Source organism: Grampus griseus (assembly GCF_964374135.1).
Source record: "Grampus griseus genome assembly, chromosome: 10".
NCBI classification, from domain to species: domain Eukaryota; kingdom Metazoa; phylum Chordata; class Mammalia; order Artiodactyla; family Delphinidae; genus Grampus; species Grampus griseus.
Genome location: NC_139004.1, coordinates 104,013,411 through 104,037,734, shown reverse-complemented (window position 1 = coordinate 104,037,734; position 24,324 = coordinate 104,013,411). Strand labels below are relative to the sequence as shown.

The 24,324-nt window shown below is 44.7% G+C and overlaps 2 protein-coding genes across 2 annotated transcripts in view; both read left to right on the top strand.

Moving 5' to 3' along the window:
- The window catches only part of SLC41A3 (solute carrier family 41 member 3), a gene marked incomplete at its 3' end in the record, with an annotated part of 68,229 nt that overhangs the window by 26,402 nt on the left and 17,503 nt on the right, over positions 1-24,324 (top strand). The window contains exon 3 of the mRNA XM_082662781.1: positions 1,535-1,642. Coding sequence (XP_082518907.1) covers positions 1,535-1,642 — 108 coding nt within the window. The remainder of the gene's footprint in view (positions 1-1,534; positions 1,643-24,324) is intronic.
- Positions 17,193-19,137, top strand: LOC309827887 (peroxisomal targeting signal 1 receptor-like). The gene has a single exon (XM_082662780.1). The coding sequence runs from the start codon at positions 17,288-17,290 to the stop codon at positions 19,097-19,099; it is 1,812 nt and encodes a 603-aa protein (XP_082518906.1). The 5' UTR covers positions 17,193-17,287; the 3' UTR covers positions 19,100-19,137.

The window sequence follows — 24,324 nt, the reverse complement described above, 5'->3', positions numbered from 1 at the left end:
AGCGCAGGCTCAGTAGTTGTGGCTTGTGGGCTCTAGAGCGCAGGCCCAGTAGTTGTGGCGCACAGGCTTAGCTGCTCCGCGGCATGTGGGATCTTCCCAGACCAGGGCTCAAACCCATGTCCGCTGCATTAGCAGGCGGATTCTTAACCACTGCGCCACCAGGGATGCCTCCAGTCCCTTACGTTTGAAAAATGTAAAAGATCGGGAGGGAGATGAGGAGCCCTCAGCGGAGGCCAAGATGGGACAATCACAGGTCAGCACAGGACAGGACGAGGCCCCGTCAGCCATGTGGAGACATGGGTGTGCCCATCACGTAGCGGGGGAGGGGTTCCCACGGGGAGTCACCCCGCACACATGGGTCTCAGGTGCGGCGGCCAAGTTCAGTGGTGCCGGGGAAGAAGGGGGCGGAGAGAAGGGGGTTTACTTGGGGGGTGGGTACTCGGTCTTGTGTGTTCATGGGAGGAGGGTGAGAGCGCCAGCCCCTGGGAGGGGGCTTCCCAGGTGGGAGGGGCCTCTGCTGGACAGGACGCAGCACCCCCCTGGCTGGTGACACATTCCTTCTGCACTTTTCGGAGAGGAAGGCTTGTAACTCCGCCAGAGCTGGGACTGGGTTCTCAACTTCCCAGCTTTGTAGAAAAGGTAAAGGAGAGGGAACCGTAACTGTGAGTCTGCGAAACTTCCCAGATCTCAGGACACAAAGGGGTCTTCAGAGGGCCTGGCCCGCCCCTCTGCTTCCAGGTCCTGTAAGATGCATTGTGGGGTGGCTCTTTTGATGACCCTCTGGGCCCCTGGGGTAGGGGGACTCTTGTCTTGGGGACGGGGAACCAGACCCCACGCCACCTGCCTCCCAGCTCACAGAGCAGCAGGGTTTCTAGGACCAGCTTCTGTGGAGGGTCACAGATAGCTCAGGCCCAGGGAGACGAAAGCAGCCAGTCGGATCAGTTGGGGTGTGAAAAATCAGTTGGGGTAGGGGCCGTCTAACTGCACGTTAAACAGGTAGGACCAGTTTCCCTTCACAAAGAAACGTCTTCACGTTCTCTTGAAGCGTGCTTGTGCTTCCCGTTCCTTCTTTTTACATTTTTATTTATTTACAAGTGATAGAGACACATTCTGTCAGTTTTCACAAATCCAGGGCCCCCATGTGACCTTGGGCCCCACCCATCGGCCTTGGGGCCAGGGAGTCCCTGCCCAGCCCAGATCGTCCTGCCAGCTCGCCCGTGAGAAATCTCACAAGAAATCCCCAGCTTTGAAGTTGGGGGCTCATTCCTGTTTCTACAGACGTGCACGCAGGACAAAGCAGTTCCCCGTCCACGGGCACGGGCCCAGACCCAGTCTCCCAGCAGCCAGGGAAGGAAGGGGTTCCCTGGGCCACTGTTCACGGTTGATCATTACTCTGTTTAGTTTAAGGCCATTTAAGAAACTGGGTAGTTTTTTTCATTTTACAGGGAACGAGGACTTGTCGAAGTATCTCTCGAGCAGTTCCTGAGAGGCGCGGTACGTGTGCTTGGACTGACCCCCAGTTCTTTCCCAGCAGCACTGGCCCGTGTTTACGGAGGTGAAGGACCTGCTGACCTTGGTGCCGCCCCTGGTGGGCCTGAAGGGCAACCTGGAGATGACACTGGCCTCACGCCTCTCCACCGCGGTGAGTGGACGTCTGCACATCTGACCTCCAGGTCTCCCCGTGGAGCTTGTGGGTGGGTGGGTTGGACTCTGAAAATCTGATGTCGTTGGGAGTTTTCCTGTCGTGTGGCTCTACCTGGTCACTCCTCCCAGCCATCACCCTGCCTTGCGGCCGGAGGCTGGGCAGCGGATGAGGCCCAGATGTCAGGGGCGCTGTGTCCTTGTGTCCCCTGTTCATGCTGGAGCCTGAGGCTGGTTCCACACATGACCCAGAAGCAGTGGCGAATGTCCTAGAATCCTCGTCACCAGGGTGTCCTCCTCTGGGCTCTCTGTCACAGTTCCCAGCTTTGCGACTCTCCTCACCTTCCCAGGGCATGGAAATCCCTTTCCTTCTGTTATGGGGATGGTCTCCTTTCTCTGTGAAAACGTCCTGATGCGCTGTGTTCTAGACACCGAGAGGTGGGCGATGCAGCTGGGGTGCTGGGGGGTCCCTGGAGCCCGAGGCTGGAGAGAGAGGTGAGGGGTGGCCAGCTGAACAGCAGCCCGCAAAGATGTCCACGTCCTGACCCGTGGAGACTGAACGCTCCCTTACGTGGAGGTGTTTGCACATGATCAAGTTAAGGCCCTTGTGGTAGGAGATAATCCTAGATTGTCCAGGGGGCCCGGTGTTGTCACAAGGGTCCTTACCAAGGGGAGGTGGGGTTGGGGGGAAACGTCAGACACAAGAAGGAAGCAGAGTTGGGGGAGCAGATGCTCGCCACCACCTGCAAAGATGAAGGAAGGGCCGTGAGCCAGGTGTAGCTCTGCCTGCTGGAAATGGAAAGAAACAGCTGCCCCCCCTGCATAGACCCTCTGTAGACCCCTGGTCTCCAGAACTGAAAGAGAAGACGTTTGCATCATTTTCAGCCACTGAGTTTGTGGTAATTTGTCACAGCAGAGGCCAGACCGTGCAGTCTTGTAGGCCATTGAAATGTCTTAAGTGGCAGGTGACATGGTGCCCGTGTGTGTGCACATACACGTGTGCACACACGTAAGTGTGATTAAATGGGTTGGTGAGAGGGAAGAAATGTTGATGGTAATCCCTGCCATGGTGGCATTTCAGGTTACATTTTTTTTAATATAAATTAATTAAATTAATTAATTTATTTAGGCCGCGTTGGGTCTTCATTGCGGTGCACGGGCTTCTCATTGCTGTGGCTTCTCTTGTTATGGAGCACGGGCTCTAGGCACATGGGCTTCAGTAGTTGTGGCACGTGGGCTCAGTAGTTGCGGCTCACGGGCTCTAGAGCACAGGCTCAGTAGTTGTGGCACACAGGCTTAGCTGCTCTGCAGCATGTGGGATCTTCCCACACCAGGGCTTGAACTCGTGTCCCCTGCATTAGCAGGCGGCTTCTTAAGCACTGTGCCTTGAGTTACATTTTTATTCCATGGTGCTTAACTGCATATTAAACACTTCTGTGCTGTGATTGTTTCTGTTATAATGTTTTTTAAATGCATAAAATGTGGAGGGGAAAAAAGAATGATTGGAACAGTTCATCATCACAGCCTGTTTGAGGAGAACAGCCCCATTATCAGTGCAATAGAACCTTTATAAAAGCATTCAGGGGCTTCCCTGGTGGCGCAGTGGTTAAGAGTCCGCCTGCCAATGCAGGGGACATGGGTTCGAGCCCTGGTCCGGGAAGATCCCACATGCCGCAGAGCAACTGAGCCCGTGCGCCACAACTACTGAGCCTGCGCTCTAGAGCCCGCAAGCCACAACTACTGACGTCCACGCGCCTAGAGCCCATGCTCCACAGCAGAGAAGCCACTGCAATGAGAAGCCCACGCACCGCAACGAAGAGAAGCCCCTGCTCGTCGCAACTGGAGAAAGCCCGCACGGCAGTGAAGACCCAACTCAGCCAAAAATAAATAAATTAAATAAATAAATTTATAAAAAACAAAAAAAAGAACCTTTCAACACCGAACATTGTATTAATGTGTAAATCAGTGCAACAAAAACTCACAAATTTTAAGTGTACGGGTCAGTGACTTTTGACAAATATACACACTGACATAACTACTATCCCATTCAAGATACAGAGCCTGCCACCCACAGTCCATCCCAGAAACCCCTGATCCACTTCCAATCTCTGTAGATTAGTTCTGCCTTCAAGACCCACTCATGATGTAAAAAATATTCTTAGTGCAACTTGAAATAGAAGAATATTTTATTTATATTGTTCTGGATGTTTCAGCTAGTGTAATATGCCAAGAAAAGGAAATAAGACCCTTAAATAAAAAAGAGGGAGAAAAACTTATTATTTGCTATTGATATGCGTATCTTCTTGGAAAACTAAGCAAATCAAGTGGAAAAGTTTTAAAACTAATAATCTCAGTAAAGTGATCTGGTTTCAAAATATCTAGATGAAATTTAAAATAGACATTAACATGTGTAACTGCATACTTCTGCACACACCAAAATTGGTCATTACAAAATACAACTGAATTGTAAAATTGAATTGAAAAAATTGGAGAGAGATATCTTTCAAACAATGAACAAATTTTTTTTAGTTGTACATATATATACATTCTTTTTTTATTTGTATAGTCTTTTCCATCATGGTTTATCATAGGATATTGAATATAGTTCCCTGTGCTGTACAGTAGGACCTTGTTCTTTATCCATCCTATATATAAAAACTTACATCCGCTAACCCCAACCTCCCACTCCACCCGTCCCCCAACCCCTTTCCCCTTGGCAACCAGCAGTCTGTTCCCTGTGAATCTGTTTCTATTTCATAGGTTCACGTGTCATATTTTAGATTCCACGTATAAGTGATATCATATGGTATTTGTCTTTCTGACTGACTTCGCTGGATCTCTAGCTGCATCATGTTGCTGAAAATGGCATTATTTCATTCTTTGTTATGACTGAGTAATATTCCACTATATATGTGTACCACATCTTCTTTATTCCTCTATCAATGGAAATTTAGGTTGCTTCCATGTCTTGGCTATTGTAAATAGTGCAGCAATGAACATTGGGGTGCATGTATCTTTTTGAATTATAGTTTTGTCCGATATATGCCCAGGAGTGGGGTTGCTGGATCATATGGTAGCTCTATTTTTAGTTTTCTGAGGAACCTCCATACTGTTCTCCACAGTGGCTACACTGTGTAAATGATTTACATTCCCACCAACAGTGCAAGAGGGTTCCCTTTTCTCCACACCCTCTCCAGCATTTACTGTTTGCGGATTTTTTGATGATGGCCATTCTGACTGGTGTGAGGTGGTACCTCATTGTAGTTTTGATTTGCATTTCTCAAATGATTAGCCATGTTGAGCATCTTTTCATGTGCCTATTGGCTATCTGTATGTCTTCTTTGGAGAAATGTCTATTTCGGTCTTCTGCCCAGTTTTTGATTGGGTTGTTTGTTTTTTGTTGTTGTTGAGTTGTATGAGCTGTTTGTATATTTTGGAAATTAAGCCCTTGTTGGTTGCATCATTTGCAAATATTTTCTCCCATTCTGTAGGCAGTCTTTTCGTTTTGTTTATGGTTTCCTTTGCTGTGCAAAAGCTTGTAAGTTTGATTAGGTAACATTTCAAACTGTGAACCAATTTTAAAACTTTTTCATCCTGAAGCCTCAAAAAGAAATGTGTGGGACCCATTCAAATAAAATGACAAAACTCCATAAAGGGAAATAGAAATTTGGAGGGAGAGACGGAGTTTCTGATGGGAAAAATCAATGTTGTAAAGTTACCAGTTCTCCCTGTTTTTGTTTATAAAATTAATGCAGTTAATGTCAGAGAGATTTGGGGGAACATTTGACAGTATTATTTTTATTATTACGTGTGTGTGTGTGTGTGTGTGTGTGTGTGTGTGTGTGTGTGTGTGTGTGTGTGTGTGTGTGTGTGTGTGTGTTACGCGGGCCTCTTACTGTTGTGGCCTCTCCCGTTGCGGAGCACAGGCTCCGGACACGCAGGCTCAGCAGCCATGGCTCACGGGCCTAGCCGCTCCACGGCATGTGGGATCCTCCCGGACCGGGGCACGAACCCGTGTCCCCTGCATTGGCAGGCGGACTCTCAACCACTGCGCCACCAGGGAAGCCCTTGACAGTATTATTTTAAAGTTTATCTGGAGGAATGAGTCAGAATAACCATGAAAATATTGGTAGGAAAAAGAGAAAGAAGACTAATGGTGAAATTTGATTTCCAGATTTTATAACATAATATAAAGTTATAGTAAGGAAAGTATTTTGCAGCCAGTCTCAATTGATATATCAGAGAACAAAACAGAACATCCAGAAATAAACTCAGACTTTACAAATACAATCTACTGTATAATAATATGACATTTTAAATCAGTGAAAAGAGGGTGAATTATTAATAAGTGGTTCTGAGATAATTGGCTAATTCTTTAGAAGTAATTTTTATTTTATGTCATACCTAAATGTATATTTTGAATACATGGAGTAATTTAAAGTAAAGCATGATACCAGAAAAACACATCAGTATTTTTAGAGTTGGTGACAAGAAATGCTTTTTAAGTAGCAGAACAAGTGCAGAACTCATAAAGGAAAGACGATGCCTTGTCTCAGTTAAACTGTGAGCTACGTAATAATTTTAGTTCCCTGGGGCTGTCATAACAAAGCACCACAGACCGAGTGGCTTAAACAATAGCAATGTACGGTCTCCAAGCTCTGGTTAAAAGTCAGAGATGGAGGCTGGGATGGGCTGGCTCCCCCTGAGGCTATAGGAGGCTCTGCTCCAGGCCTTTCCCCAGCTCTGGGTCTGCTGTGATCTCCACTGTTCCCTGGCCTGTAGATGCACTGCCCCAACCTCTGTCTTTGTCTTCACGTGGCTCTGCCTGTGTGCACATATCTCCAAATGTCCCCTTTCCATAAGGACAGCAGCCACGTTGGATTAGGTGCCCACCCTACCCCAGTGTGACCTCATATAAACTAAGTTCATCTCCAACCACCGTATTTCCAAATCAAGTCAGTTACGAGGTTCTGGGGGTTCGGACTTCAAGCTCTGTTGGGGGGACACAATTCTACCCGTACGGTTTCCTCGTACAAATTAAAAGGGGAATAGCCCACAAGGGGAAGAGTTATACAAAATTAACAGATCATCTGTATCCTCAAGTATCTAAGCAGCTCTTTTACATCAGCATGAAGACAGACCCTTCAATAGCAACGTGAACAAAGGGTATGAATCAGAATTTCATGTTCAGGGTCGGTCTCCGTGCTCCCAATGCATGGGGCCCGGGTTTGATCTCTGGTTGGAGAACTCGATGCCACGTGCATGCCACAACTAATAAGTCTGCAGTGCCGCAACTGAGAGTCCACATGCTGCAAAAAAAAAAAAAAAAAAATCCCGCATGCCACAACTAAGACCTGGCACAGCCAAAATAAGTAGTAAAAGAAATAAAATTTTAAAAAATATATTTTAAAAACTGCCAGAAAATTTTATGAAATCTCACCAGCAGTTTTTGAGATATTCAGTTTTTCTGCATCCTCACCAGTATTTGGTATCGTCTAGTTTTTATTTTAGCTGTTTTAATAAATATATAGTGATATCTCAATCTTGGTCTTAATTTACATTTCCCTAATGACTAATAACGGTCGTCTTTTCTCATGTGCTTCTTTGCCATCACATAACTCTTTGAGTGAAGCATCTTTTCATATCTAATTACATTACTGTTTTTACTCTTGAGTTTTGAGAGCTCTTTATAAATTCTATATATGAGTCTTTTGTCATATATGTGGTTTGCAAAAATTTTCTCCCATTCTCTGGCTTGACTTTTCACTCCCCGAAAGGGTCTTTTAAAATATTTTATTTTAATTTTAGTAAAATACACATAAGTTTTACCATCTTAACTGTTGTTTAGTGTGCATTTCTCCACGTCCTCCTCAGCACTTGTTACTTCCTGGGTTTTTGTTTTGTTTTGGGGGGGGAGTTGTTTGTTTTTTAAGTAGTAGCCATCCTAATGGCTGTGATATTGATTTCTATTTCCCTAATAATTAGTAATGTTGAACATCTTTTCATGTGCTTTTTGCCATTTTTAATTTTCTTGGAGAAATGTCTATTCAAGTCCTATATACATTTTTTAATGGGGTTTATTTATTGGTTGTTGAGCTTTAGGAGTTCTTTATGTATTCTGGAACTTAACCCTTATCAGATATATGATTTGCCAATAGTTTCTCCCTTTCTCTTGGTTTTCTTTTCACTCTGTTGATTGTGTCCTTTGATGCACAAAGGTTTTAAATTTTGATGTAGTCCAGTTTATCTATTTTTATTTTCTTACCTGTGCTTTTTGAGTCATATCCAAGAAATCATAACCAAATACAATGTCATAAGATTTTCCCCTATGTTTTCTTCTGAGAAGTTTATAGTTGTAGCTCTAATGTTTAGATCTTTGATCCATTTTGAGTTAATTTTTGTATATGGTATTAGGTAAAGGTTCAACTTCATCCTTTTGTACGTGGCTGTCCAGATTTCCCAGCACCATTTGTTGAAAAGACTGTCCTCTCCCCATTGAACTGTCTTGGCATGCTTGTCAAAAATTATTTGACCATATATGCCAGGGTTTATTTCTGGGGTCTCTGTTCTAGTCCGTTGGTCTATGTGTCTTTATGGCAGTACCACACTGTTTCAAAGCCTGTAGCTTTTAAATAGGTTTTAAAATCAGGAAGTATGAGGCCTCCAACTTTGTTCTTTTTTTAAAATTTTTATCGAAATATAGTTGATTTACAATATTGTGTTAGTTTGAGGTGTACAGTAAAGTGATTCAGTTATATGTATTTTTTTATTTATTTATTTTTACACTCTCTACCATTATAGGTTATTACAAGATATTGAGTATAGTTCCCTGTGCTATACAGTAGGTCCTTGTTGGTTATCTGTATAGTAGTATGTATATTTTAAGCACAAACTCCTAATTTATCCCTTTCTCCCCCTCCCCTTTGGTAACCATAAGTCTGTTTTCTATGTTTTTGAGTCAGTTTCTGTTTTGTAAATAAGTTCATGTATCATTTCTTTTAGTTAGATTCCACATATGAGTGATACCATGTGATACTTGTCTTTGTCTTACTTAGTATGATCATCTCTAGCTCCATCCATTTTGCTGCAAATGGCTTATTTCATTCTTTTTTATGGCTGAGTAATATTTCACTGTATATATGTACAACATCTTCTTTATCCATTCCTCTGTCGATGGACATTTAGGTTGCTTCCGTGTCTTGGCTATTGTAAACAGTGCTGCCATGAACATTGGGGTCCATGTATCTTTTCTAATTATGGCTTTCTCCAGATATATGCCCAGGAGTGGGATTACTGGATCATATGGTAGCTCTATTTTTAGTTTTTAAAGGAACCTCCATTCTGTTCTTCATAGTGGTTGTACCAGTTTGCATTCCCACCAACTGTGTAGAAGCATTCCCTTTTCTCCACACCCTCTCCAGCATTTATTATTTGTAGACTTTTTAATAGTGGCCATTCTGACTGGTATGAGGTGATACCTCATTGTAGTTTTGATTTGCATTTCTCTAATAATTAGCAAAGTTGAGCATCTTTTCATGTGTTTGTTGGCCATCTGCGTGTCTTCTTTTGAAAAAATGTCTTTTTAGATCTTCTGCCCTTTTTTTTTTTTTTTTTTGCGGTACGTGGGCCTCTCACTGTCGCAGCCCCTCCTGTTGCAGAGCACAGGCTCCGGACACGCAGGCTCAGCGGCCATGGCTCACGGCGGGATCCTCCCGGACCGGGACACGAACCCGTGTCCCCGGCATTGGCAGGTGGACTCTCAACCACTGTGCCACCAGGGAAGCCCTCTTCTGCCCATTTTTTGATTGGGTTGTTTGTTTTTTTGATATTGAACTGTATAAGCTGTTTGTATATTTTATTGGTGCTATAGTGGCCTCATAGCACGTTGGCTCTTCGTTGCGGTGCACAGGCTCCTCTCTAGTTGTGGCACGCAGGCTCCGGAGTGCATGGGCTCAGTAGTTGTGGCGCACAGGTTCAGTTGCCCTGCGGCATGTGGGATCTTAGCTCCCTGACCAGAGATCGAACTGGCGTTCCCTGCATTGCAGGACCAATTCTTAACCACTGGACCACCAGGGAAGTCCCTTTGTTGGGAGTCTTTAAATCACAGATTCAATTTCAGGACATGTGATTGGTCTGTTCACATTTTCTCTTTCTTCCTGGTTCAGCTTTGGGAAATTGTACCTTTCTAAGAATTTGTCCACTTCTTCCAGGTTGTTCATTTTATTGGCATATGGTTGCTTGTAGTAGTCTCTTAGGATGCTTTGTATTTCTCTGGTGTCTGTTGTAACTTCTCCTTTTTCGTTTCTAATTTTATTGATTTGGGCCCTCTCCCTTTTTTTCTTGATGAGGCTGGCTAGTGGTTTATCAATTTTGTTTATCTTTTCAAAGAACCAGCTTTTAGTTTCTGCTCTGATCTTTATGATTTCTTTCCTTCTACTAACTTGGATTTTGTTCTTCTTTCTCTAGTTGCTTTAGGTGTAAAGTTAGGTGGTTTGTTTGATATTTTTCTTGTTTCCTGATGTAAGCTTGTATTGCTATTAACTTCCCTTTAGAACTGCTTTTGCTGCATCCCATAGGTTTTGGATCATTGTTTTTTTCGTTTTCATTTGTCTCTAGGTATTTTTTTGTTTCCTCTTTGATTTCTTCAGTGATCCATTGGTTGTTTAGTAGCATATTGTTTAGCCTCCACGTGTTTGTTTTTTACAGTTTTTTCCTTGTTTATTTCTAATCTCATAGCGTGTGGTCAGAAAAGATGCTTGATATGATTTCAGTTTTCTTAAATTTACCAAGGCTTGCTTTGTGGCCCAGCATGTGGTAGATCCTGAAGACTCTTCCACATGCACATGAGAAGAATGTGTATTCTGCTGCTTTTGGATGGAATGCTCTATAAATATCAGTTAAGTCCATATGGTCTAATGGGTGATTTAAGGCCTGTGTTTCCTTATTGATTTTCTTTCTGAATGATCTATCCATTGATGCAAGTGGGGTGTTGGGACTTCCCTGGTGGCCCAGTGGTTAAGACTCCACACTCCCAATACAGGGGGCTCAGATTCGATCCCTGGTCCAGGAACCAGATCCCTCACGCGTGTCGCAACTAAGTGTTCGCATGCTGCAACTAAGGAGCCTGTGAGCCACAACTAAGGAGCCTGCCTGCCACAACTAAGGAGCTCACGTGCCACAACTAAGGAGCCGGCGAACCGCAACTAAGGAGCCCACTGGCTGCAACTAAGACCTGGCACAACTTAATTTAAAAAAAGCAATTAATAGGTATTAAAAAAAGGCATGCTATAAAAAAAACAAAGTGGGGTATTAAGCCCCCACTATTATTGTGTGACTGTTGATTTCTCCCTTTATGGCTCTTAGTGTTTACCTTACATATTGAGGTGCTCCTCTGTTGGGTGCGTATCTATTTACAATTGTTATGTCTTCTCCTTGGATTGATCCCTTGATCATTGTGTAGTGTCCTTCTTTGTCTCTTATAATAGTCTTTATTTTAACGTCTATTTTGTCTGATATGAGTATTGCTATTCCAGCTTTCTTTTGATTTTCATTTGCATGGAGTATGTTATTCCGTCACCTCACTTTCAGTTGGTATGTGTCCCTAGGTCTGAAGTGGGTCTCTTGTAAACAGCATATATACGGGTGTTGTTTTTGTAGCCATTCAGCCATTCTGTGTCTTTTGGTTGGAGCATTTAATCCATTTAAGGTAATAATCAATATGTATGTTCCTATTGCCATTTTCTTAATTTTTTTGGTTTGTCTTTGTAGGTCTTTTTTCTTCCTTTCCTCTCTTTTTCTCTTCTCTTGTGGTTTGATGACCATCTTTAGTGTTCTGTTTGGGTTGTGTTTCCTTTTTTGTGTTTGTACCTATTATAGATTTTGGGTTTGCTGTTCCCATGAGGTTTTGTTATAGCAGTCTGTATATGTACGTGGTTATTTTAAGCTGCTGGTTGCTTTCCTGCCTAGAGAAGTTATTTTAGCATTTGTTGGAAAGCTGGCCTGGGGGTGCTGAATTCTCTTAGCTTTTGCTTGTCCATAAAGCTTTTGATTTCTCTGTCAAATCTGAATGAGAGCCTTGCTGGATAGAGTATTCTTGGTTGTAGGTTCTTCCCTTTCATCACTTTATATATATATCATGTCATTCCCTTCTGGCCTGCAGAGTTTCTTCTGAGAAATCAGCTGATAACCTTATGGGCGTTCCCTTGTATGTCATTTGTTGTTTTTCCCTTGTTGCTTTTAAAGTTTTTTCTTTGTCTTTAATTTTTGTCAGTTTGATTACTGTGTGTCTTGGTGGTGTGTTCCTCCTCCTTGGGTTTATCCTTCTTGGGACTCTCTGCGCTTCCTGGACTCGGGTGACTGTTTCCTTTCCCGTGTTAGGGAAGTTTTCAGTTATTATGTCTTCAAACCTTTTCTCAGGTCCTTTCTCTCTTCTGCTTCTGGGGCCCCTATAATGCAAATGATGGTGCATTTAATGTCGTCCCAGAGGCCTCTGAGACTCTCTTCGTTTCTTTTCATTCTTTATTCTGCTTCTTGGTAGTTATTTCCACCGTTCTGTCTTCCAGGTCACTTATCGGTTCTTCTGCCTCAGTTATTCTGCTATTGATTCCTTCTAGTGTATTTTTCATTTCAGTTATTGTATTGTTCATCTCTGTTTGTTTGTTCTTTAGTTCTTCTGGGTTTTTGTTAAACATTTCTAGCATCTTCTCGATCCTTGCCTCTGTTCTTTTTCTGAGATCCTGGATCATCTTCACTGTCATTATTCTGAATTCTTTTTCCAGACGGTTGCCTATCTCCACTTCACTTAGTTGACTTTCTGGGGTTTTATCTTGTTCCTTCATCTGGAGCATAGTCCTCTGCCGTTTCATTTTGTCTAACTTTCTGTGATTGTGGTTTCTGTTGTGCAGGCTGCAGGATTATAGTTCTTTCTGCTTCTGCTGTCTGCCCTCTGGTAGATGAGGCTATCAAAGAGGCTTTTGCAGGTTTCCTGATGGGAAGGACTGGTGGTGGGTGGAGCTGGGTCTTGTCCCTCTGGTAGGCAGGGCCATGCTCAGTAAAACTTTAATCTGCTGATGGGTAGGGCTATTTTCCCTCCCTGTTAGTTGTTTGGCCTGAGGTGACCCAGCACTGGAGCCTACAGGCTATATGGTGGGGCTAGTGGTGGCCTCCAGGAGGGGTCACGTCAGTGAGTACTTCCCAGAACTGCTGTTGCCAGTGTCTTTGTCCCTGCAGTGAGCTTCAGCTGCCCTCCCCATCACCTCTGCAGGAGACCCTCCAGTACTAGCAGGTAGGTCTGGTCCAGTCTCTTATGGGCTTTTTACCCCTGGGTCCTGGTGCGCACAGGACTTTGTGTGTGCCCTCCAAGAATGGAGTTTCTGTTTCACCCTGTCCTGTGGAAGTCCTGCATTCAAACCCTGCTGGCCTTCAAAGCCAGATTCTTTGGGGACTACTCCTCCTGTTACCGGATCCCCAGGCTGGGAAGCCTGATGTGGGGCTCAGAACTGTCACTCCCATGGGAGAACTTCTGTGATATAATTATTTTCCAGTTTGTGAGTCACCCACCCAGCAGGTATGGGATTTGATTTTATCATGATTGTACCCCTCCTACCATCTTGTTGTGGCTTCTTCTTTGTCTTTGAATGTAGGGTATATATTTTTTTTTTTTAGGTTCCAGCATTTTTTTGTCATTGGTTGTTCAATAATTAGTTGTGATTTTGGTGTTTTCATAAGAATGGGGTGAGCTGACGTCCTTCTACTCCGCCATCTTGAACTAATCTCCCAAACAAACTCTTAATATGTCCTGCATAGGTGAGTTGGCACCTTTGGAACAAGGGGCCACTTACACCTATCATTCTAAGAGATCACCAATCTGTCTTGGAGTCATTCTTCTTATTTGTGTGTATATCTGTTGTAGATTTTTGGTTTGCAGTTACCATGAGATTTTATTATAGCGGTCTATATAGTATACATGATTGTTTTAAGTTGCTGATATGTTCATTTCCAATGCATTTCTGATATCCTGCATTTATACTTTTCTCCTCTCATGATTTTGGTTTAGATACATACTTGTGTATGGATGATTTCCTACTTTCACTCTCTGTTTCCCTTTAGCAGTGAGCTTTTCCATTCGCGATTTTCTTGTTTCTAGTTGTGGCCTTTTCTTTTCTGCTTAAAGAAGTTCCTTCAGCATTTGTTGTAAAGCTGGTTTGGTGGTGCTGAATTCTTTTAGCTTTTGCTTGTCTGTAAAGCTTTTATTTCTCCATTGAATCTGCATAAGACCCTTGCTGGATGGAGTATTCTTGGTTGTAGGTTTTTCCCTTTCATCACTTTAAAGCTATCGTGCAACTCCTTTCTGGCCTGTGGAGTTTCTGCTGAAAATCTGCTGATAACCTTTTGGGGGTTCCTTTGTTATTTGTTGCTTTTCCCTTGTTGCCTTTAATATTTTCTCTTTCTCTTTAATTTTCGGCAGTTTGATTACTATATGTCTTGGCATGTTCATACTTGGGTTGATCCTGTCTGGTACTCTGTGCTTCCTGGACTTGGGTGACTGTTTCCTTTCCCATGTTAGAGAAATTTTAAGCTATTATCTCTTCAAATATCTCCTCAGGACCTTTCTCTCTCTCATCTTCTTCTGGAACCCCTATAACTCGAATGTTGGTGCATTCGACGTTGTCCCAGAGGCCTCTTAAACTGTCCCTGTTTCTTTTCATTCTTTTTTCTTTATTACGTTCTGAGACAGTGATTTCCACCACTCTGCCTTCCAGCTCACTTTCCCTTCTTCTGCCTCAGTTATTCTGCTCTTGATTCCTTCCAGTGTAGTTTTCATTTCAGTTATTGTATTCTTCAACTCTGGTTGTTGTTTATTTTTTCTAATTCTTTCTTAAAAGCTTCTTGTAACTTCTCAGTCAGCGCCTCCATTCTTCCCCTGGGTTCTTGGATCATCTTTATGATCATTACTCAGAACTCTTTCTTGAGTAGATTGCCCATCTCCACTTCACTTAGTAGTTCTTCTGGGGTTTTATCTTGTTCCCTCGTCTGGAACATATTGCTTTGCCATGTCATTTTGTTGAAATTTCTATTTGTATTTTTATGTATGTAGTAGCTTAGTTACATTCCTCAGCTTTGGAGAAGTGGCCTCTGTAGGAGATGTTCTCTGTGTCCCAGCAGTGCTCTCCCCTCTCGTCACCCAAGGGCCAGGGACAAGCTAGTCCCAGGGTAGGTTCTGACCTGTATTTTCAGACTCAGTTCTGTGGGCTTCAGGATCGTAGTTTCCTTCCTTCTGGTGTCTGCCCCCTAGTTGGTAAGCCTGGTCTAGAGGCTTGTACAGGCTTTCTGGTGGGCAGGGCCATGTCAAGGGGTATGTCTAGAGGTGGCTGTGGGTTCAGAAAGTGTTTAGGCAGCCTGTCTGCTGATGGGTGGGGCTGTGTTCTGCCTGTTGGTTGTTTGGCCTGAGGCGTCCAGCATTGGGGCCTACAGGCTGTTGGGTGGGGCCAGATCTTGGTGCTAACGTCCCAAGCAAGATATCAGCCTCCAGATGCATACTCCTGGATATGTTAACCACCAGCTTTTATGTCCCAGGAGAGAGCCGCAGCTGCCCAAGAGACCCTCCAAGACCAGCCGGTAGTCCTAACCTTTGGAGTCACTGCTTTTGTGCTGTGACCTGGCACTCAAGGGACTTTGTGTGCACCCTCCAAGCATGGAGTCTTTGTTTCCCCAAGTCCTGTGGAGTTCTTGAGATTCAGACCTGCTGGCCTTCAAAGCCAAATGCTCTGGGGGCTCCTCCTCCCAATGCCAGATCCCCACGCTGGGGAGCCTGATGTCGGGCTCAGAACTCTCACTCCCATGGAAGCACTTCTGTGATGTAATTATTCTCCAGTCAGTGGGTCACCCACCCTGGGGGGTATGTGATTTGATTAGATTGCAAGTATGCCCCTCCTCCTGTCTCACTGTGATTTTTTCTTTGTCTTTGGATGTAGAATATCTTTTTTGGTAATGTTTCAGTCTTTTTTATTGACGGTTGTTCAACAGTTAGTTGTGCTTTTGGTTGTTCAACAGTTAGTTGTGCTTTCGGTGTGCTCATGGGAGGAGGGGAGCTCAAGCTCTTCTACTCCACCATCTTGTCTTTTCCAACCTGGTTTGTTTGTTTAAGATTGTTTTGGCTTTGGGTGGGGGGGGGGGGTCTCTTGAGACTCCATATGAATTTTTAAATGAACTTTTTCTATTTTTGCCATTGGGTTTTTGATAGGGATTGCATTAAACCTGTAGATTGCTTTTGGTAATATTGACATCTTAACAATATTGTTTTCCAATCCATGAACACAGGATATCTTTCCATTTATTGGTGTCTTTCAAAATTTCTTTCAGTGACATTTTGAGCATACAAGTCTTTCACCTTCTTTGTCAAGTTAATTCCTAAGTGTTTTTTTCTTTTTGATGTTACAGTAAATGAAAGTTAAATTGTTTAATTTTTTCTTCAGATTGTTCATTGTTAGTAAAGAGACACACAAGTGGGTGTTTTTTGTTTCTGTTGTTGATTTTATATTCTGTGACTGATGGATTGCTTTTAGTTCAGTTTTTGTGCAGTCTTTAGGGTTTTCTACATATAAGATCATGTCATCTGTGAGTAGAGATAATTTTACTTCTTTTCTCTCCAATTTGAATGTCTTTTATTTCTTTTTCTTGCCTAATTTCTCTGGTTAAGACTTCCAGGACTGTGTTGAATAAAACTGGTGAAAGTGGGTATCCTTGTTTTACTTGATCTTAGAGGAAAAATTTCAGTATTTCACCATGAGTGTTATGTTAGTTGTGGGCTTTTGATATATAGCTTTTATTATATTGGGGTAGTTTCCTTCTATTCCTAGTTTGTTGAATGTTTTTATTATGGAAAGTTGAATTTTGTCAAATGCTTTTTCTGCATCAGTTGAGATGATGGCGTGGTTTATTTTCCTTCATTTTGTTAATAGAGTATACTGCATTGATCAGTTTTCATATGAACTAGCCTTGCATTCCAGGAATAAATCTCTTTTGGTCATGGTGTACAGTAATTTTAATGTGCTCTTGAATTCTAGTATCGCTAGTATTTTATTGAGGATTTTTGTGTCAATATTCATAAGGGATATTACTCAGTGGTTTTCTTGTAGTGTCTTTGTCTGGCTTTGGTATCAGCGTAAATCTGTCCTCATAGGATGAGTTTGGAAATGTTGCCTCCTCTGCAATTGCTTTGGAAGAGTTTGAGGAGGTTTGATGTTAATTCTTCTTTAAATGTTTGGTAAAATTCACCAGTAGAGCCATCTGGTCCTGGGCTTTTCTTTATTGAGAGGTTTTTGATTACCAATTCAATCTCCTTACTAGTTATGGGTGTGTTCAGAGCTTCTGTTTCTTCATGATTTAGACTTGGTCAATTGTGTATTTCTAGGAATTTATCCTTTTCATCTAGGTTGTCCAATTTGTTGGCATATAATCATTAAAGTACTCTCTGATAGAAAACAGCTTCCGTAGGACCGCGACCGTCGCGCGGCGGTCACGGCCCCTTTAAGCCCGAGCCCCGCCCCTGGCTCCCCAACCCCTTCTCTCCGCTCCCCCTCCAGCCCGCACCAGGTACCCCGGCGGGGTCGTGCGGCTTCGCGCGCGGTGAGAGCCGGCGGTCACCATGGCGATGCGGGAGCTAGTGGAGGCGGAATGCGGGGGTGCCAACCCGCTCATGAAGCTGGCCGGGCACTTCACCCAGGACAAGGCCTTTCGGCAGGAGGGGTTGAGGCCTGGCCCCTGGCCCCCAGGAGCCCCAGCCTCGGAGGCGGTCTCTAAGCCTTTGGGGGTAGCCTCTGAAGATGAGTTGGTGGCCGAATTCCTCCAGGACCAGAATGCACCACTTGTATCCCGTGCCCCTCAGACCTTCAAGATGGATGACCTCCTGGCAGAGATGCAGGAGATTGAACAGTCAAACTTCCGCCAGGCACCCCAGAGAGCCCCTGGTGTGGCCGACTTGGCCCTGTCGGAGAACTGGGCCCAGGAGTTCCTTGCAGCTGGAGACGCTGTGGATGTAACTCAGGATTACAATGAGACTGACTGGTCCCAAGAGTTCATCTCTGAAGTTACGGACCCTTTGTCTGTGTCCCCGGCCCGCTGGGCTGAGGAATACCTGGAGCAGTCAGAGGAGAAGCTGTGGCTGGGAGAACCAGAGGGGACAGCTGCCACTGCTCGCTGGTATGATGAATACCAGCCTGAGGAGGACCTGCAGCACACGGCCAGCGACTTTGTGGCCAAGGTGGATGACCCAAAGCTGGCTAACTCTGAGGGTACTTCAGAGGCCTGGGTTGACCAGTTCACAAGACCAGTAAACACATCTGCTCTTGATATGGAGTTTGAACGAGCCAAGTCAGCTATAGAGTCTGAGGTCGATTTCTGGGACAAGTTGCAGGCGGAGTTGGAGGAGATGGCCAAACGGGATGCTGAGGCCCACCCCTGGCTTTCTGACTATGACGACCTCACGGCTGCTTCCTACGATAAGGGGTACCACTTTGAGGAGGAGAACCCCCTGCGTGACCACCCCCAGCCTTTTGAGGAAGGGCTGCGGCGACTTGAGGAGGGTGACCTGCCGAACGCTGTCCTGCTCTTCGAGGCGGCTGTGCAGCAGGACCCCAAGCACATGGAAGCCTGGCAGTACCTGGGGACCACCCAGGCGGGGAATGAGCAAGAACTCTTAGCCATCAGCGCGCTGCGGAGGTGCCTAGAGCTAAAACCAGACAACCGGACGGCACTGATGGCGCTGGCTGTAAGCTTCACCAACGAGTCCCTGCAGCAGCAGGCCTGCGAGACCCTGCGAGACTGGCTGCGCTACACACCAGCCTATGCCTACCTGGTGGCAGCCGGGGAAGAAGGGGCCAGCGGGGCAGGACTGGGCCCCAGCAAGCGCATCCTGGGCTCTCTGTTGTCCGACTCCCTGTTTCTCGAAGTGAAAGAGCTCTTCCTGGCAGCTGTGCGCCTGGACCCGACATCCATTGACCCTGATGTGCAGTGTGGCTTGGGAGTCCTCTTCAACCTGAGTGGGGAGTATGACAAGGCGGTGGACTGTTTCACAGCCGCCCTCAGCGTTCGTCCCAATGACTGTTTGCTGTGGAATAAGCTAGGGGCCACCCTGGCCAATGGAAACCAGAGTGAAGAAGCAGTAGCTGCATACCGTCGGGCCCTCGAGCTCCAGCCTGGCTATATACGGTCCCGCTACAACCTGGGCATCAGCTGCATCAACCTTGGGGCCCACCGTGAGGCGGTGGAACACTTTTTGGAGGCCCTGAACATGCAGAGGAAAAGCCGGGGCCCTCGGGGCGAAGGAGGTGCCATGTCGGAGAACATCTGGAGCACCCTGCGTTTAGCCTTGTCTATGTTAGGCCAGAGCAACGCCTATGGGGCGGCTGATGCCCGGGATCTGTCCACCCTCCTAGCGATGTTCGGCCTGCCCCAATGACAGTGGGATGGGCTGCCCTGCGAGTGTTTGCCTGGAGGGGTGCCTGCTCTGGATGTGATCCCCTCTCCCCAAACGGGCCTACCAAGGGGGTGGGCTGATGGCCACAAGCGGTACTGCCTCTCAGGAGCTGCCTCAGTGTAGGGGTGGGTGGTCTGGGTTCTAGTTCCTGCATAATTGTAGGAAGATGAGCTGTGTTGTCGGAGTCCCTTGGTAATTCAAGGGCTGTCCGTGCAGCTCCAGATCTCTCTGCTCATCACGCCCTTTCTTGGTGCTGCTTTTTGGGAAGGACCCAAGGATACAGGTTGTCATCTGCTGCCGTTTCTGATTGGGTCTACCACATTTGTAGCGTCTGTCCTCCCCCTCCTTTCTCCTTTTACTGGGACTTGATGATAGTCCAGCCTCCTCGCGCAGTGGTGTGTGGTAGGTTCTGTCAAGCACCTCTGTGATGACTAGGGTGGGACGTGTTAGGAGTTGGCCTGTGTGATTTAAATGTTGATTTGGCTCAGCAGAGCTGAGGTTTTAGGGGTGCTCATAGTTCTGTCATTCTTGGACCTCTCCTGGCTATAGCTCAGAGTCCCTGGATAATGCTGCGCGCAGTAATGGGCGTCATTACCATAGGGGTCCTCAGGGGCTGCCGGGGTTAAGTTGCTGCAGAGTGTTCGGGTGTGGGGAGAGGAAGCCTCATTGTGGAATGAGCCTCAAAGGGACCACGTGGGCTCAGGTCAAGGGCTCTGGCTTGGGGGCCTGTGGAGGGAGGACAGAGCAGGTGGGACGAGGAATGTCCTGAGTGCAGCCATCCCCCTCCTCTTAGAAAGACCTGCGAGTAGGAATTGAGCTAGCTCTTCTGGAAAGTTGGTTCAGAAATTGCAGGCTTGCCAAATTCCTGGCAGAGAGAGGGTTCAGTGTTACCTTGAGCCTTTGCTGTCCTTGAAATGTTTGTAGTGGGGAGGGTCGGAAAATCCCCTTCCCCCATATCACCTCCACAAGGCGAAGGCTGAGAGGAAGTGAGTGAGCAGCTTGGGTTCTGCCAGGGAGATGCCCCGAGCCCAGAAATGACTGAAGTGGCCGGGAAGCCTCTTGCCTTGTCTTAGGTAGCTAATGGTCAGATTTTTTTTAAAACTACCGTGGTCCTAAGTTTCCATCCTAAAATTTATTTTTCTTTGTATGAATATGTGTAAATGATTTAAAAAATAAAACTGTAAAATATTTGTATGAGGAATAAATGGAACAGACATGAAAAAAAAAAGTACTCTCTGATAATACTTTTTATTTCTGTAAATTGAGTAATAATGTCTTCTCAGTTCTACTTTTAGTTATGTGAGTCTTTTCTTTTTTCCCTTAATCAGTCTAGCTTAAGGTTTGATCATTTTGTTGATCTTTTTGAAGAAACAGCATTTGTTGATTTTCTCCATTGCTTTTCTATTTTCTATTTATCCCTAATATTTATTTTTTCCTCTATTTTTTATTGGAGTATAGGTGATTTACAGTGTTAGTTTCTGCTGTACAGCAAAGGGAGTCAGTTATTCATACACATGTTATCCACTCTTTTTTAGATTCTGTTCCTATATAGGGCATTACAGAGTACAGGATAGAGCTCCCTGTGCTGTTTAGTAGTCTTATTAGTTATCTATTCTATATACAGTAGTGTGTATATGTCAATGCCGATCTCCCAATTTAGCCCTCCCCTCCCTTTTCTCACCTGGTAGCCACAAGTTTGTTCTCTACATCTGTGACTGAAGTTCTGTTTTATAAATAGGTTCACTTGTACCACTCCTTTAGATTCTACACAGAAGCGATATCATACGATATTTGTCTTTCTCTGTGTGACTTACTTCACTTAGTACGACAGTCTCTAGGTCCATCCATGTTGCTACACATGGCATTATTTCGTTATTTTTCATGGCTGATATTCCACTGTTCATATGTACCACATCTTCTTTATCCATTCCTCTGTTGATGGACACTGAGATTGCTTCCATGTCTTGGCTATTGTAAATTGTGCTGCAGTGAACACTGGGGTACATGTCTTTTTGAATTATGGTTTTCTCTGGATATATGCCCAGGAGTAGGATTGCTGGATCATACGGTAGGTCTATTTTCAGTTTTTTAAGGAATCTCCATATTGTTCTCCACAGTGGCTGCACCAATTTACATTCCCACCAACAGCGCAGGACGGTTCCCTTCTCTACACACCCTCTCAACCATTTATTGTTTGTAGATTTTTTGGTGATGGCCTAATATTTATTATTTCTTTTATTCTGATAGCTTTTGGGTTTAGTTTGTTCTTTTCTGGTTGTAAAGTTAGGTTGTTGATTTGAGATTTTTCTTCTTTTTCAACGAATGTTCCAGGTGCCCTTAAGAAAAATATGTATTCTGCTGTTGTTGGGTAGAGTATCATGTATCTGTTTGTTAGGTTCAGTTAGTCTATAGACATGTTCAAGTCCTCTGTTTCCTTCATAATCTTCTGTCTGGTTGTCCTATCCATTATTGAAAGTGGAGAACTGAAGTCTTCTCCTATTATTGCAGAGCTGTCTACTTCTCCTTTCAATTCTGTCAACGTTTGCTTCCTGTATTTAGGAGTTCTGATGGTTGGTCTATGTATGTTTATAACTGTTACGTGTTCCTGGTGGTTTTGTCAATGTATAATCAATATATATTTTATCAATATACACAGTCTTCTTATCAGTATATAATGTCCTTCTTTGTTTCTTGGATCAGTTTTTTACTTAGTATCTATTTTGTCTGATATTAGTACAGTCATCCTTCCTCTTGTTTGGTTGCTATTTGTAAGGAATATCTTTTTTCCACCTTTTCTCTTTCAATCCATGTGTGTCGTTAGATCTAAAGTTACCCTCCTGTAGACAGCATGTAGTTGGATCTTGTATATTTAAAAATTTACTCTACCCATTTATGTTTTTCGATTGGGAGGTTTATTTACATTTAAAGTAATTAGTGATAGGCAAGGACTAATTATTGCTGTTTTGGTATTTGTTTTCTGTATGTCTCATAGCTTTTCTCCCCCTCATTTTCTCCCTTTCTGTCTTTTTGATGAGTTCTTTTTTTTTTTTTGATGAGTTAATTTTTTGTAGTGATAGGTCTTGACTCACTTCTCATTTTTCTTGTGTATGTCCTGTAAATGTTTTCTTTGTGGGTACCTTGGGGAATCCGTATAAGATCCTAATGTTATAGTAATCTATTTTAAACTGCTACCGACTTAAATTAGTCAAAAATTCTATTCCTTTAAAGCTCTACCCCGTTTATGTTATTGATATCATGAATTACATTTTATATACTGTGTACTCGGTAATATAGTTTTTTTGTTTTTTGCGGTACGCGGGCCTCTCACTGCTGTGGCCTCTCCCGTTGCGGAGCACAGGCTCCGGACACGCAGGCTCAGCGGCCATGGCTCACGGGCCCAGCCGCTCCGTGGCATGTGGGATCTTCCCGGACCGGGGCACGAACCCGTGTCCCCTGCATCGGCAGGTGGACTCTCAACCACTGCGCCACCAGGGAAGCCCAGTAATATAGATTTTAATTAATCATGAATTACATTTTATATACTTTGTACTCAGTAATATAGATTTTAATTATTTTTATGCTTTTGTTTTTTAAATCCTACAGAGGCATGAAAGTGGGGTTATGAACCAGAATTACAATACACAGGTTTTTCTATTTGGCTGTGTGCTTGCTTTTACTGGAGAACTTCATATTTTTCAATATATATATTTGACTGACTTTTGATCATCCTTTCATCAACTCCCTTTAACATTGACCATAGGGCAGGCCTAGTGGTAATGAACTCTGTCAGCTTTAATTTATCTAGAAATGTCTTAAATCCCCCCTCATTTTCAAAGGACAGTTTTTGCCAGAATTACTTGTTGACAGGTTTTTTTTTTCTTTCCGGACTTTAAATCTGTTTTCCTGACCTGATACATAAACTATGCTAGCTTCTGGTCTGATCTGTGAGTCGGGTGAGAGAGAAGCCCATCTCTTGGGAGCCCCTAGACCAGCCAGAAGGTCACAGACAAGTCCATTCTTTCCCTGTGTCCCAAGGGAGGCCCAGGGGCTGGACGGCTGCCTCCTGTCTCCTCGGGGCTGTGCCGGGGGAGGGGCAAGGGCGACAGCATCCTTTCCTCCCATCGTGGGTGAGGCTTCTCCTCGGCTGCTGCCCCGCCTGGCCTGGCTTCTAACCCTCCCACAGAGCTGCTGTGCTCCGTCTGCGTGGTTCATCCTGTGTTTCCTCCAAGGAGCACGGGCTGGGCTTCCCTGTCCGCCCTCTGGCTGATGTCACTCCCCACCAGCTTCCTTTTAAATGTATCTTTCGTTTGGTTTGCATGTGTCGTCCAGGACCTGCTTCAGGGGAGGGTCTTGGCAGGTGAACTGTCTGGACTCCCAAGTGTGACGGGGCCTTTATCCTCACAGCTGACCCCAGCCTGGCCGGATAGCGAGGCAGTGTTCACAGGTATGTTCCCTCAACTGAGACAGGCTTGCCGTGTCCTCTGTACCCAGTGTTGCTAATGGTGGCTTCGTGTCTCTTTGAGTCTCGTTTCTTGTAGGTAGTCTGTTGATTTTATCTTCCTGTCTGAACTTTTTTTTGGCGGGGGGCTGCGTGTCGTGCGGCTTGCAGGATCTTAGTTCCCCAACCAGGGATCGAACCCGCGCCCCCTGCAGTGCACATGCAGAGTCCTAACCACTGGACGGCCAGGGAAGTCCCCCTATCTGAACTTCTTTTGCATTTTTTTTTATCATCCATGTTCTGAAATTTCACCGCGGCATTTCTGGCATGGGCCGTTTTTCCTTACCTTATGTACGTGTTAGATTTTTCAATCTAAGGACGTATGTCTGTCTTCAGCTCTATGAAAATCCTGTTTTTTGTGATCTCTTATATTCTGATACGCATTCACATTCCCGCCCTCTCTCCAACTTTAACGCATCCACATGCAGCTTCTGGATCTGCCTTTTTCCATCTCTGTCTGGTTGTGCTTCATTCTGGGAAAACACCTGCGCTTGATTTTTCATTTCACTCGTTTCCTCTTAATCTTGCTCTCAAGCTCTGTGCTCCTGAGGTCATTGTGAGGAGTCCTGCTTGTCTCCGTGTTTTACTTTACATTCAGAGACCGAGTCTGTGCTTTCTAGAACCCCAGACGGTCTCTCCCTGTGCGAAGGCAGGACTCTGCCACCCCCTGGTTTAGCTGTCCTAGAGTCTTACTCGGCTTCTGTTTGAT

What these genes read in the sequence shown, in the direction of transcription:
- LOC309827887 (XM_082662780.1), top strand. Translation starts at nt 17,288, where the DNA reads ATGGCGATGCGGGAGCTAGTGGAGGCGGAATGCGGGGGTGCCAACCCG.